Source organism: Meleagris gallopavo, chromosome 16 (genome assembly GCF_000146605.3).
Source record: "Meleagris gallopavo isolate NT-WF06-2002-E0010 breed Aviagen turkey brand Nicholas breeding stock chromosome 16, Turkey_5.1, whole genome shotgun sequence".
Lineage (NCBI taxonomy): Eukaryota > Metazoa > Chordata > Aves > Galliformes > Phasianidae > Meleagris > Meleagris gallopavo.
The window spans coordinates 3,451,249-3,465,402 of record NC_015026.2 but is presented as its reverse complement, the minus strand read 5'-3'; the positions used below and the strand labels follow the sequence as shown (position 1 = coordinate 3,465,402).

The 14,154-nt window shown below is 40.6% G+C and overlaps 1 protein-coding gene across 1 annotated transcript; it reads right to left on the bottom strand.

The window, feature by feature from the left end:
• TMEM114 (transmembrane protein 114) lies at window positions 1-13,740 on the bottom strand (the record flags this gene model as incomplete). Its single annotated transcript, XM_019620607.1, has 3 exons — window positions 1-3,595; window positions 3,938-4,075; window positions 13,653-13,740. Coding segments are annotated over 3 exons (459 nt in total), but the record flags the coding sequence as incomplete, so codon positions are not given.
• Between the last annotated feature and the right edge of the window lie 414 nt (window positions 13,741-14,154).

Here is a 14,154-nt window from a genome sequence, read left to right as displayed (position 1 = left end):
TCTTCCTTTTCTTTATAGCACCTTTTTGTCATGCTAGTCCTTCTGTCATCACACCTTTGTTGTAACGCCTTTCCCATCACAATGATCTGTCTAGTTGCTACAATAACACACAAAGTCAACTGGAACTACATGTAGGCTTTGGATCAATGATCAACAAATGGAGCTATATGGACTGAAGCTGTGTCTCAGCTGATGTCCTCCCTTTGGAAGTCGTGGAAGCAGGTACAGAAACATCCAAGATGCTCTGCGGCATCCAGCTCAGGAACAGACCCAGGCTGTGGTTGCATGTCTGTATTAGTTCCACCGGCATCTTCTCTAAAGCTCTTGAATACGTGAAATTTTCCTGTCTCCAAGCATTTCTGTCACTTCCCCTGTTCTTCTCTACCATCCCTTGGGCTAGCCTTCAAATTAGAAGCTACTATTGGCCACTAGCTGTGTACACTCTACTGCTTCAAACTACTGATCTACTTTGCTCAGTATGTTTATTTTTCTTCACTTTAAATATGCCCAACTACCTGCGAGTTTGCAGTACTGGAAGCAGTCAGTCTCCTCATCTCAGTAATGAATTCTGGGAAAATAAGCGAAGAACTGTGTACCAAACATCAGTTTCATCCTAAGTAGAAGCTTGATGAAATCATTTGTATTGAATTACATACAGTCCTTTCCAAAATGTTTTATCTTTCGAGCATAATTAAATTTGTTTAAGGTTTTCTAAGGACTATTCAAAACAATACTTTTATTTCTATTCAGATAGAATTTCAGAGAAATTCAGGGACTGAAGATATATTCAAGAGCAGAATATACTCTTTATTGCTATTGTGCCAGATATTGCAGGAAGGCAGAATGAGAAATCTATGAAAGCCATGGAAATGATAATTGCTTTAATTCAATAACATGTTTGTTGGCTTTCTAATTAAGTTGAATTGAATATTGTAGCTGCATAAGTATCTTATAAATATCTACCACATGCAACACAGGTACATCAACAGCATCTTATAAACTATCAAATAGGCCTGCAGAAGGAGTTAAAAATTATTTCTTAGTTCTTCCATGTCTTTTCAAATATTTCCTAGCTCAGAGATGTCATTTTATTTAGTTTTACGCAGTTCAAAAGCACTGTAAAACAACATCTGTGATAAGCATTCACTAATAACTCGGATGATAGGTTACTATTACAACTTACAGTAATGTCTGACTGATGTTACACGGGTCATATTATGTTAAATAACTTCACCAGCACCAAAACATTGAAGTATTACATCTTACATAATTCATTTAAGCATGTGGAATATTTGCTATAAAGGATTTTTCTTTAATCTTCTTATTGAGCTGATTTAGTCAGCTTTAACTTGTAAAATGACTCCATTACACAGTCCCAGCACAAGGCATCATGGAAAATATGTGAAAACCAGTGTGGAAGAAATGGGGAAGTAGAAATGGTACTGGCTGTTAACAGCTGCTCGGCCTGTTTGGGATTTCTAACCTTGTTTCATTCTGATAATAAGTAAAATCTGCCAACCAAGGTTTTAGATTGGGAATCAGAAGCTCTGGTTTCATTGGACCTTGGCAGTTTTTCTGCCTCAGTTCTCCATTCAGAGCATTGTAGTAACATTTCTTTTATATTCAAAGACTGCAAGCTGGAAGCTCTCTGCCATCATTTTCCGTAAGAAACTTGGTACTGTGGAACTGGGATCAGAGCACAAATGCACATTTGGTAACAAAAGGCAGTGATAAAATGGTCCCAGTGTTGAACAGAAGTAGGTAAGTAATGCCCTTTCTTTCCTGAAGGAAGCACAAGGAACTTGCTCACTGAAAGTGTGCCCAGCTGGTGCAGTTCCTGAGTCACAGTCTTGAACTATAAGATGCAAAAGTTGACCATGATCTGGATCTGTAGTGGAGCTGAGAGTATATCCAGGTCTTTACCCCAGGCCACAGCAGTCAGGAAAAACTTCTTCACTAACTGCAGTGGGCACTGAAGTAAATTTTATATGTTATTAATAACATGGAAAAAAAAAAAAAATATCTAGATTGCTTAGTTCTTAAGATGAAGTTCAGTTCAGGCATCCTGCATGCTTGGTTTTACTCAGCAGCTTCCAGCACAATTAAAAACATTCTAGCACAAATACGTTATTGCTTTTATGAAATTAAAGCATCAGGTTTGCAAAGTAAAAACTGGGAAATGTATCAGATGCATCTTCTGCATTATAGAATTGAAGAAACAGCTGATAAAAAGCTGGATGAGATGGGTAACATCTGATGGGTAGCGTCTATCCGATGGGAGTATCGGGTAGATGTGGACTGGCTGCAGTCTTTTGTTAGAACATCCAGAGAAGCAGCTGTAGCTTTCTCTTGAAATAGAACACTCACCATTTCACTGCCCTTCAGAGCTTCACAGCCATAGTCAATGCTGTCTGGAGGATAACTACTGCTAAGTCATTCACAGTTTCTAGGCCTTCATTTTTTTTTAAATTATTTTTTACAGCACCAAAGCTCAGTTTTAGAAAATGATTAATTTCTTTGTTTTCAGCCTTTAAGTAATGACTTTTGAGTAAATAACATGAAGCTGTGTTTTTCCTTAGCCAACACACATAGTTGGCATAAAGTAGGCTTCTGGGGTTCTCCAGTCTCTCAAACTGTCACGTTTTTGTGTGTTGTCACAAAGAAAGAGTGTGATAGTGGTAGAAGAGAGAGAATAGCCTCCTCAGGGAGACACAAGGGGAAAGAAAGATAAATGTGGAAGGCGTACATGAGTTGGATGTCCTTGCCATGCCCTAGTGCTGGAGATGATCGCTGAATTTCTCCAAATACTCTGAAGTTCTTATTCTGGACCTTTACATTTGATTTTACTTTGAACAACAAAGCCACATTAAATGTGCAGTATAAATTGAATACATGTAGCCTCCACACTCAGTACCTGGCTTCAGGTATATAAGCATCATATATCATGTGTGGTAGAGACTACCTAGCATACGTATCAGGAGTATCTGAAGGGAAACCAAAAGCCAAGTGGACCAGACTGTTCTGCAGGGTAATCAGGGATAGCAGAAAGAAGAGAAAGCAGAAAATTTCTAAATAATGTATATTGATGCTGCATGAGCTGCCAGCTGAAATTGTTTCAGAAACATTGATAGTGCCACATAATTTCTTCTGAAGTCACAAAGTTTTTCTTACTGACAACACTAGAAATGTGTTACTGATTTATCAGAATCTTTATATTTTGTAGACAATATTGAGGAGAAGAGTTTATGGCAGCTGGCAAATTAGTCAGTCACAGTCTTGCCACTTTTATTCTCCCTAGTGACCAAATCAAACCAAGGAATCCACATTTCAGAGTTTTCTGTTATTGCAAGGATACCTGCTGTTCATAACTCCTGTTCACGCTGCCGTTTCAGGCCAACGACTCTTGCTGCCAGGAGAAACACAGCCCCAGTGATCACTTCTGCGACAAAAGAGATCCAGACCAGTGCCAGAGACCAGCCAAACCTGATGTCAATTTCTACCAGGACATCCTTACTCCTCAGGAGGCAGACAGCTTCTTCAAAGGCAGCAGCTGAATATGCAATATAGACACCAATCCCGGTAAGCGTAACCAGAGCTGGGTAAGAAAAACATGTTCAGTCAGTTACAGTTTGCTACAGAAAGTAAAAGTCCTCACATAACTCTCTGGGCATCCTTGCCATTCTTTCTTATCTACTTAGGGTAGATTACCATTAAAACTTCCCCTACCTCTTAAATTAAGTCAAAATTGTTTTCTGGGGAAGGGCGAGAAGAAAACGAACTGTCAGGTCCTGACAGAATAGATACAAAATGAATGAAGAGCTGTGGTATTCTGAAAGCAAAGTCTTGCTCAACATTTTTCTCCAGAAGGTAAAGTGATGTTTGCCAGATATAATCTCTTATTATTTACATCCATTAAGCCAGGAGTTTGATATAGTACCTCCAAAAAGAAAAAGCAGACCAGTCATTAGAAGCAGTAGATATGCCCTGGCAAGAATACTGATAAATCCAGTCATTCCTCCAAAAATCATCAGTATCAGGCTCAGAGGCATCAGGATGACAAATGTCCCATGCATGTCTGAAGAAAAAATGGAGAGTGTTAGTATTTTAATATTTTACCATCGTGTCACTTGATGCATTAATAATTATTGAGTGCAGATCCCATAATCAGCATCAAAGCCTTATTCTGTGCATTGAAAACAAGAAGCTGAACTATCTCTGTGGCTTTCAGTTTAAATAGGGGGACACAGTATGGAGGAAAAGGTATCATGGGATGAGTCCTCCATGGCCTGTGATTCAGAGATTGTGATGATAAAGGGTATGTCAATGCAGATGTGTTTAAGCAATAAAACTCTTCTCAGATACCAAGCCCAGCTGGAAAGCGAGTAGTGTGCTGGGTATCTGGTAGTCACTTGCAACCTTAAGTAGTAGTTCTGGCTATCTGAATCATACCTATTGTAGTAAGTGGTATTGTTCTGTTTGGGTGATGGAGTCTACCAAGCACTCTTGTTAAACGCTTTCTGTCTGTCCTATACCCTCTGCCAAACTGATCTACCAAATTGCTGACCTTTTCCTTTGTTGTAGCTGAACAAGTTCAGGTACATTTTCCCATCCAGCTGTAACTCTATCTCTACAGCAGCTTCACTAAGTACATTATCCTATGCTGGTTGCTTCCTCTTGTATTAAATTTTTTGCATTAGTCCTTATTGATCCCTGTAATATCTTAATAGCTGTGTAAACAGAGGGTTGTTGTATTTTTTGTATCATGCTTTTTTCTCTGCAGTAAATCATCTTTGTCTCACTGTTCTTTTTCACACGATCTATCTACAATATTAAGCCCAACCTTTTCTAGAATAATAACAAGAACATGAATGCATCAGCTTTTGATATCTTATTTCTTACTAGGATTTGAGCAGAGTAAAAAGCAGAGTTACTCAGAATGGAGAATTTAGGTTCTGTTTTCTGAATGGCTTTGGTCTTCAATGCCCCACTTAATTTCTCCGAGGAACAATGGAACATCAGCTAGTTCCTAAGGAATATCAGTCAGTTAAGAGATTAGAGTTTGTGTATGGGCTGATCATTAATTTATTTCCTTTTAAGTAACTGTAACTCCCTGCCCAAGTGGAGATATACCACTGGTATATAGGCTGGTTAAGGATCCAGCTTATCTTCAATATAAGTATATAGTATATAGTATATAAGTATAAAGATAAGATGCACTCATGTTGCTTCTGTGCTTCGTTCTTTCAATAAGTTAGTTCAGTCTGTTTCTTTGGAGCTGTGATTTGTGAATGATACTTGAATACTGCAACACCAATTTTACTTGATTAATTGGGTAAGGATACATTGTTACTGAAGATATTAGTTCCTTGCTACCTTCTTTACGAAGAAGAAAATTCTCCAAATCAATCTTCGGTTCTTCTCTTTCTTGGAGAAAACCATCAATTTAACTTACTCTTCTTTCTCCTCAACTGTATTACTGTAAAGTCACTGAAGCAAGTTGAAGAATGGTGTAAATTAAAAGGGAATCTGTTCTTGGGTTAGTAAAAACAAAAACATATCTTGGTTCAGCTCCAGAACAAAGCTGCCATTTCAGTGATGTTGGAAGCCTTGCAGTGCCTTGTAATGTGTCAAGGACATAGTAAGTAGTTCAGCTCTGAATGATTGAAGAACCTTCTCAAATATTCCCAGTGAGCCAGCAAAGTACTTGGAGGGAAAGTATGATCAAACCTAGCAATTTTTTATTTTTTTTTTACGTAAGGAGTTTTGACTGTTATTTGTTGCGGTTTAGATGTTCCGTTCTCCTGAGAAATGGAGAAATCTCAATAAGTGAAAAGTCCCCTAGTGGATAAAATTTGATGCAGTTATCAAGAAAAGAATAAGAATGGTGCAACTCAGTCCTCAGAGCCGGCTTTGCTGGATGTTGAGCCGCATAAACAAGCTTGCCACTGGGCCTGTGCTTCGTCACTTCCCATCTGTCCCTCACCAATCATGGCTGCTGCTATCAAACCTGAGGACAGTAGCACTGATGGTGTTCCTTTGACTTCCCGTCTGCACTGTGACTTCAACTACAGCAGTAAGGACTGTAACCTCAGCTAGGACAAGTGCAGTGAGGAAGATAAGGCTATTCAGAGCACTTTCTTTTGATCCGAAAGGAGAACGAATCCATGTCATGGTATTATCCGTGGGGAGAGTCATAAAGTACGTTAATGATCTGTGACAGCTGCATGCAGTGCAGTAATAACTTTTTTTTTTTTTTTTGCCCTCTGCAGCAAAAATAAGTTCTAGGGATATCTCAGTTGAAACCCACAAACTCCATGGATCACCTGCAGCTTTTTAAAAAATCAAATGTTTAACAGGCTGCATCTGGTTAAACAGCACTTGCATCACCTCCAGTATTCCAGTTCAGTACCTAATACTCATCTGTGCTGCTTCTATGCTGTCTGTAACTGCCTGTGAAACTTATTTGAAAATGCTGCCATGGAAACCACTGAGGAATTTGAATTCATGTCATCTGGCATATGATATTATACTATTATATTCCTTGATTAGAGGGAGGGAATTAGTTTATAGAAGTTTATAGAAGGACATGACTTAAAACATCTTTACTGTATTTCTGCCTTCTGTAATCATCTGTGAAGAAAGCTCAAACATAAATTTTGAGATAAAACATTTTGTTGGTTTTTTAGGTTATGTTGAAATACACAGGTTGTGTATTGTGTAAAGCTTCATTTTGATAAAATTGACAGTGGGGGGGAGGGGAAAGGGAAACAAGCATTTTGCAAAAGAAAAAGGCCTGTGTCCTTTCCGTACAGCAGCGTTCATTTTCCCACTTCTGTTTCTCACGAGCACTTGAGTTCCTTGTTGGTAGAGCTAAAAAGATTCAATGCTGTAAAACAGGCAAACATTTAAAAACCACTCCACTTCTGTGGACTGAAAATACTTAAATTGCTCAGTGCTTCTTTATATAGTTTTACACTTAGTAGCCAAAGCTGTGGCCAAATGTCTGCAAGAGTGACATCTGCAGGATGTATCCAGATCTGTGAGTTTGGCAGACACTTCTAAATTAAAATCCAGCACAGCTGTTGATGAGCAGTGCGTAACAGATATCTCTGGAATGTACTATAAAAACTGACTGATATCAAAGCTGACCAGCTACAGGTCTAGCAGCACTGTCACCATCTCCTGTTAATATGCTGGAGCTCAAACTAACTTTGGATTTGTTTGCACAGCTTGTGATAGCAAGCAATAGTCGTTTCATCAGAAATGTTCTAAATGACAGCAGTTCAGAAGACCTTAATTAATGACCTGTTTATCTTCCTCAGCAGTAACTAAATAGCCAGCAAGAAAGCACTGCATATAGTTCAACAGAATGCTGGCAGTAGCACAACCAGAGGGGCTGCTCTGAGAGGTTTGGCAGGGCTCAGGTAGAACAGCATACTTAGAAAGCCTAACAACTGCTCTCTGTGGCTGAATGTGAGAGACTTCTAGGCTAGAACCACGGGACATGAAGTCCCATTCAGCAGTGAACGGGTGAATGAAGGAGAAGAGCTCGCAAAGTGAGGCTGTCCCAGAAGAATGAGCTGAGCTCTGGATGTTGGGTGTCAGCTTTGTGTTGCTGCCTGGTGACAAGTCTGAGCTAAACTGAGAAATAAATTGCAGATAGTAGAAATATAGTGATACTGGAGTTGGTATAGATGAGAGCTGATGGAGCCCTTCAATACTAGGAAGAGACAATGTTAAACACAAGCAGCATGGCAGGGTTCGTGTTCTGTTGCTATGATAGTAATGGCATTTGAAAATAAGAACGTTCATCAGAAGCTGTCACTTACTCAGTCTCAGCTGAAGTGATGCTACAGTATTTTCAGATTTATATATACCATAATTTACCATAATATTAACTGCAAGCACTAAAAAAATAGTTCACTGAAGCCCCTCTGAATGATCTCACTACTGTTGCTCAGAAGCAAAACAAATCTATTTAGGTATACGTCTACCATAGCACTGCAGATAGAATTTCTGTGTATATCCTTATTACACATGACCTTTGCAAACTGGCTCTTGCCACCTGCTCCAGCCCTAGCTGGTTCCTTCTGGCAACTTGAAGCCAAAAGAAGAAATTGTCAAGAGCTGTAAACTCCACAGGTATGTGCAAAGGTGTATGGCAACTGCTGAGTCCTGGCCTGAACCAATGATTGAGCACCTAGGAAAGGACCCGGTCAGCTCTGGGAGCGCAGGTGGAGGCAATTCAGCTATGTGACCAGGAGTGGAGCCTGGCTGCACCTTTCTTAGACCTCATTTAAGGGCTGACTGTCACTGGAGAAGGGTCTCTGGTTGGAGATCCCTCTTTGGTGAAGCTTTCCCCTGCGAACCTGGAATCTTCTGAGCAATCTTCTTCCCTTCCTTTATAGCATCTTTCTATCATGCTGGTCCTTCTGTCATCACACCTGTATTGTAGGATCTTTCTCATCATATTGATCTGTCCCGTTGCTACAGATGGCAAGTAAAGAATCAGGCATCCTGTATAGATACTGAACTCCGTGAAGATGAGTTAGAACTTATGAATAGGGAGAAGAGTGGATGCAGCTGGTTGCAGTGCAGGTCCATGCACTGTGAGGAAATCCAGTCTTGTTTTACTGTGTTGTTAAACTAATTTTGTTGAGGAAGAAACTGAGGCAGCTGTTACATGATAACACCAGGGGTACTCAGTGACTGCCTCTATAGCTGAGGTTGCTTTCCTACAGGATGCACCAACTTCCCTGCAGGAAGCACTAACTTGTCTGCAGCCTTGTGGGTCTCAGTAAATTAATAACTGTAAAAAAATACACTGGGGAGAATAATTTCAGCAGCTGTGGATGGGCAGCTGCATGCTCCAGAATTGATTTTTACAAGAAGAGCATTTCCTTTCACTGGAGCGTGAGTGGAAACGTCAGCGGTTAACTGATCTTCGCAGGGTGGCTCAGGAACGAAGGAGAGCACTAAAAAGTGACTTGCAATGAAAATCACTCTGTGGCCATAATAGTCAGCAAAATCTCAGGATCTCCAGCGGTACCTAATGCAGCTTTTTGGTGTTGGGGCAAACTGTGCAGCCATTAATAGCTAGCAGTAGTTTCTCTTGCATTATTTTTGTAACACTCACTGTAGCTCTGTTGTGTAAATGGGTGCAGCTCCAGCTTGGGGTGCAAAGTTAAGAAATTATCAGAGGAATTACGTGTTTTATAATTTTCCATTTGGTCTCATCTTTGGCCCAAAATGGTCTCTTCTGTAACACATTACTTACCAGAGACAAATTTGCTTTAATGTGCCAAAAAAGTAAAAAAGCTTTGTGACAATTTAGTTTAAAAGGATAGGGAGAGAAATCACACACACAATTTAATGAATGTTACCATGCACTGGAAGAACCTTTGTCACAGCTTTCTTCCATCAGCAGATCACGCAGCAGGTAGCTCAGTGCAGCCAGGAGCAGTCTGTGTTACCAGGCAGGGGTCATTGCAGCCGTAACAGAGGCGCACAGGAACACGTTGCTTGAGTTTCCAAAAAGCTGAGTTCGTGGGAGTCCCCAGCTGACACATTGCTCTTTCCTTTTGATGGCTAATCTGTCTTACAGGAAGGGCTTAACTTGAAGTAAAATCGGATTCTGATTTAAAATATTTATAAAATTGTCCATCTTGCTCAGATTGCATCTTCATCTAAATCTGGGTTATTACTGCTTATAATGCCAAGTTTGGTAAAATAAAAATATTTTTACTACAAAATTTCCTAAAAGTAACCTTTCCTTCAGTTGAACTTATTTTTTTTTAAGAACTGATTTTACAGCAACTCTTGGGGGAAAAAAAATTCAACAGATTAAATGCCATTCTTTCTATACACCCATTTCGTTCTCTCTGAATCTGATCCTGTGATCTTGAATGTTATGTTTCTTATCCTGGAAAACAGCAAAGCTGTTCAGAACTCCTGACAGAACTTTCTGTGAGGTCAGTAGCATCCACTTCTTACCATTCTGTGAGAGCTGGACTCAGCTTCCAGTGACAAACTCCTTCTGCCTGTCTCCTATAGCTGGCACAGGCGAATGCATGGAGGGGAAAGGCATCTGAGCTGCTTCTGCTGACAGATTTCAGTTTTAGCCCTGGTGGTCACCAGCAGACCATAGTAAGTCAAAGTTATGGAAAGTGATGCCTTCGCTGTAATCTGTCCATTTGGCACCGGTGGGAGCAGAAGCAATGCCAGAGTTCTAGTGCTCAGTCAGTTGACTGCTGAATCCCTTTTGATTGGATGTCCCAGCAGAGTAGGAAGACTTTGCACCACCGACACACAGATTAAGAGCAACTTGGAGAAAAAAATGTTGTCTGTAGACACGCGGAAGAAATTAAGGATGTTTCACCTATTTGCACTTCTGCTGCTGTCTTCTGTGACGTGTTCATTCTGGCTGCCACTGCTGTTCCAGTTGGTGACTGTGGTAGGTCTGACTTCTTTCGTGTTTTGCTGAGTGGACTGGCTCTGACTCTGGGATGAGGCAGCTCAGTCATTCTGATTGAGGAATGTTTGGAGAAGTACTAGGTAGGTTCAAGCACTTTTGCTCAACACAAGAATGTTTCATGCCTTTCAGACATGCAAAGCCTGCTGCACCCTGAGCTGCTGTTGTCAAAACCTGTGTTTGTAGAGAAGTGCCCAGAAGCACAATAGGCTTTTTGGTTTCTGCACGGAATGGACAGGCTTTCATTACACTGAATTAGCAGAGCAGATCCAGAAAAAGGAAATGATAGTTACATTATGAAAGCTTAGTGACATTTCCCTCAGAAATATATTTTTTCACAATATTTCATAAAACTGTGCATAGAGCAGAGGAAAATACCTGCAGTAGAAAAACATTTTATAAATGCAGAAAAGCGAGTGGTAGGTAGTCTGGTCATATCTTCTTTAAACAGTGGCTGGTGTTTCAAACAACATATAATCATCCTATGAAATAATCTGTAGTTTGAAAGCATTTTATATACACTGTGAGATTGGGGGTGAGAGGGTCTATGTCATACGTTCAGTTGAAGGGAGGGGTGAGGAAAGAACTGGGAGCTTAAAGTACAGGACAAGGCATGCTTGTATCTGAGCCATGAAGGAAAGAGGTGCTGCAGTGATGTAAAAGTATGTTGCACTCTCAGGGTTAACAAGACCTGGGCTGATTGCCTGAGTAATGCTGCTGGTGGAACGGAACTTTAATTTGAATGCCCAATTTTTCTGTTTTGTCTGGAGTTCTATTTGAAGCATGCAGTAAGCCTACAAGGAAACTGCTGGAGATGAATAGGAGAGATTGGAAATGTGGAGGGAGAGAAAACGAAGGCTTTTCATTCTCTAACGAGGGGTTTGTCCTCTGTCAGCGACCAGCACTTCTATTTCACTTAGACCCAGCTCTCTGCACGCAGGTACAGACTCTCTCCCATCTTTTTGGCACTCGTGTCTATTAAAGTCATGCCAGAAAGTGTATAGGAACACTGAAAAAAGCAGAGCAAGATTACTGATGAGAGACTTAAGTGCCTGCACTAGAAGACAGTGCTTTAAAGCTTTTTGGGAATAACAGGCGAGGAACACACGAGGTTAGCAGAGCTGCTGAAATTCAGTCTGCCGATCAAACAGTGAGAAAAGCAAGTGTACATCTAGGCAGATTGAGATTAATTCCATGTGAGTGTTATTCACACTGACATCCACAAATGAACACAGAAAAAAATACGATTTTTTTTAAACTAACTGATGAAGGCAGCGCAATTAGTAGGATTGTCCTACATAGCAACACATGAAGAAATTGCCTGAATTACCCTAATTACAGTGGAACTGGGGATGCTAGAATTGTCCTACGAAAGCCTAGTTAAAATTTGTTGTCAATTAAGGTTTGCCCAGATCTGCCTAAATACGATCCAGGAACCACAGTCAGAAAACACTTTAAGAAAAAAAATACAAGGCTGAAGTAGAACATCCGTACCAAACCAGATGGCACTTTCAGAAATATCTGTATTTCCTAGAAGTACAGCTGCTGTTGCTGTGTACTGCACTGAAGCTGCATTGAAGCTGTGCATCTAAAACATCAGAGTTCTTTGCTGAGTATTCTAATCAAACCTAACTAATTTCATTTAATTAAAGTGCCCTTATATCCTCATTTTTAGGCAGACTATGCCTGTTCATAATAAAGCATGCAAGTGTCTTTGCAGGCTTGCAGGCTCTGCCTAAGAAACTATAAGCGGCGTTTGATGTGAGAGACAAAATCTCTCTGAGGCTTTGAAGAGTCTGTACGTGTACTTATGGATCCAATTTTTCCACATATCCACTATTTTCTTACCCTGCCTGACTACCAAAGAGGTGTCCTTTGTTTCCAAGCCAACATCATTTTTATTAAAAAAAAGCTCTGGAATAGTTTTGATTCTGTTTTAGCAGAATTCAGCTTTCACTGAAGAGCTGTAACCTAAAACCTCTTTATGTGAGAGGAATTACAGATGTAGCATTTGCAAACATGGACGTAATGTTGTCCTGACATTTTAGGCAACCTCTGACCTCACTGGTCGAGGTGCCCATACGTAAATGTGATTGGTGTGGTTAGGTTTAATCAATTAAATGTCAACTTTGAACTCCTTTAAGGATTCAGTGATGCAGGAGACAATCATTGTTAGTTATCTTCACAGTTTTTACCATCATCATGAAGCTAAGGCCCCTTGTCTTAAGGAAGGAAGGTGAAAAAAATGGCACCGTTCTATTTCCAAGTGCAGAGATGCTTTGTACTGCTAGGCTCCAACCTGTCAGTGTGTTGGTGGTGATGCTGCTTATTTCTACTTAAACTTCCCAGCAACACAACTGCGTTATTTCAGTAGCCCTGGGCTTACTTTGCCATGTTGGCTGCACTGCTGGCTGTGTCGTGGGGTGCTCAGGGAAATGGCTGTTTCTGAGGGAAAGACACAGGATTAAATGTGTGTGTTCTGCTTGCCAGGGGAAGACAATTAGAGAGAAGAGGTATACAAAAAAGGAAGCTCATAAACAAGCTCTTGTATGAACAAAGTGTCATGCTGAATGTGGTGCAAAGAAACAAATTCATCTTTTACCAGGCGCCCAGAAGAATTTGAAAACGTTCACTGTGAGCATTCTGAAAACATTCTGATTGTGACAAATGAATCTAAAGAAAAAGAACATCAATGTGTGCAGTTAGAAACTTCAAGTAACTTTTTGAGCACGATGTTCTTCACAGAGCTTTAATGCTTCTTTTAGTTATTGATGTGATTTCTTAAATTCCTGTACCGTAATATTTTTTCAGAGGGATGGATCCCAATGACAAGCTAGATAAGTGACTGACTTAAACGTTAATTTAACGGTATGCTTAAACATTTCCAGGAATTAAACTCTTGTGTGGGAATCTTCAACATTCCTGCCTTTCGTTTATAACAGCTGTGAACCCTCCTGACCCCCCTCCCCCAGGCAGGAACGTGCTCTTCTGGCAGAAACTGGCTGAACCTGACATCAAGCAGAGGGTTATGCCAGCAGCAATCCCTCTTAAGGACCACATGCAGTGACTGTACAGTGCAGTTCTCACAGCCCCCTCTGAAGCAGTTCTGGGAGCGTGAGCGTGGCCCAGGGAGGTGGGCAGGATGGGGGGAAAGAAGGGAAATAACACAGAAGTTACTCACATAAGAGCTGTCGGTGTGAGTCGGTGATGTTTGCGTTCTCATGCCAGAAGGGGTTGATCAGAGGGTAGCATTTGCTCCTAACTGATACAGAAGGGGGAAAAAGATAGGAAAAACGTTAAGCTAAAGATTATTATCATACATAAACAATAATATAACAAATACATGATAATATATGTTACCACGATTTAGGGATACAAAGTGAGCATTGTGTGGTGGTAAATATACTGTATCCATCATCGGCAATCACTGGAATGGCTTTAACCCCGCTGGACTTCCTCCCCTTAATTTCCCCTGAGCCAAATGAAAACAGATCTCTTCCCTTCTAAATGTTTAACGCTTATTCAATTGGTCTGAATTAAAAGTTAATGCCGAACTACTTAGCGAGAGCAGAAAATCCGCTCTGCTCGTGCCCCTTTGCCCAGTAGCAGGAGTCAGGCGTCGGGCATCCCCCGTGGGTGGAGGGAGAGCCCGGGTGGGGCGGCTACGGACAGCAGAGAGGACG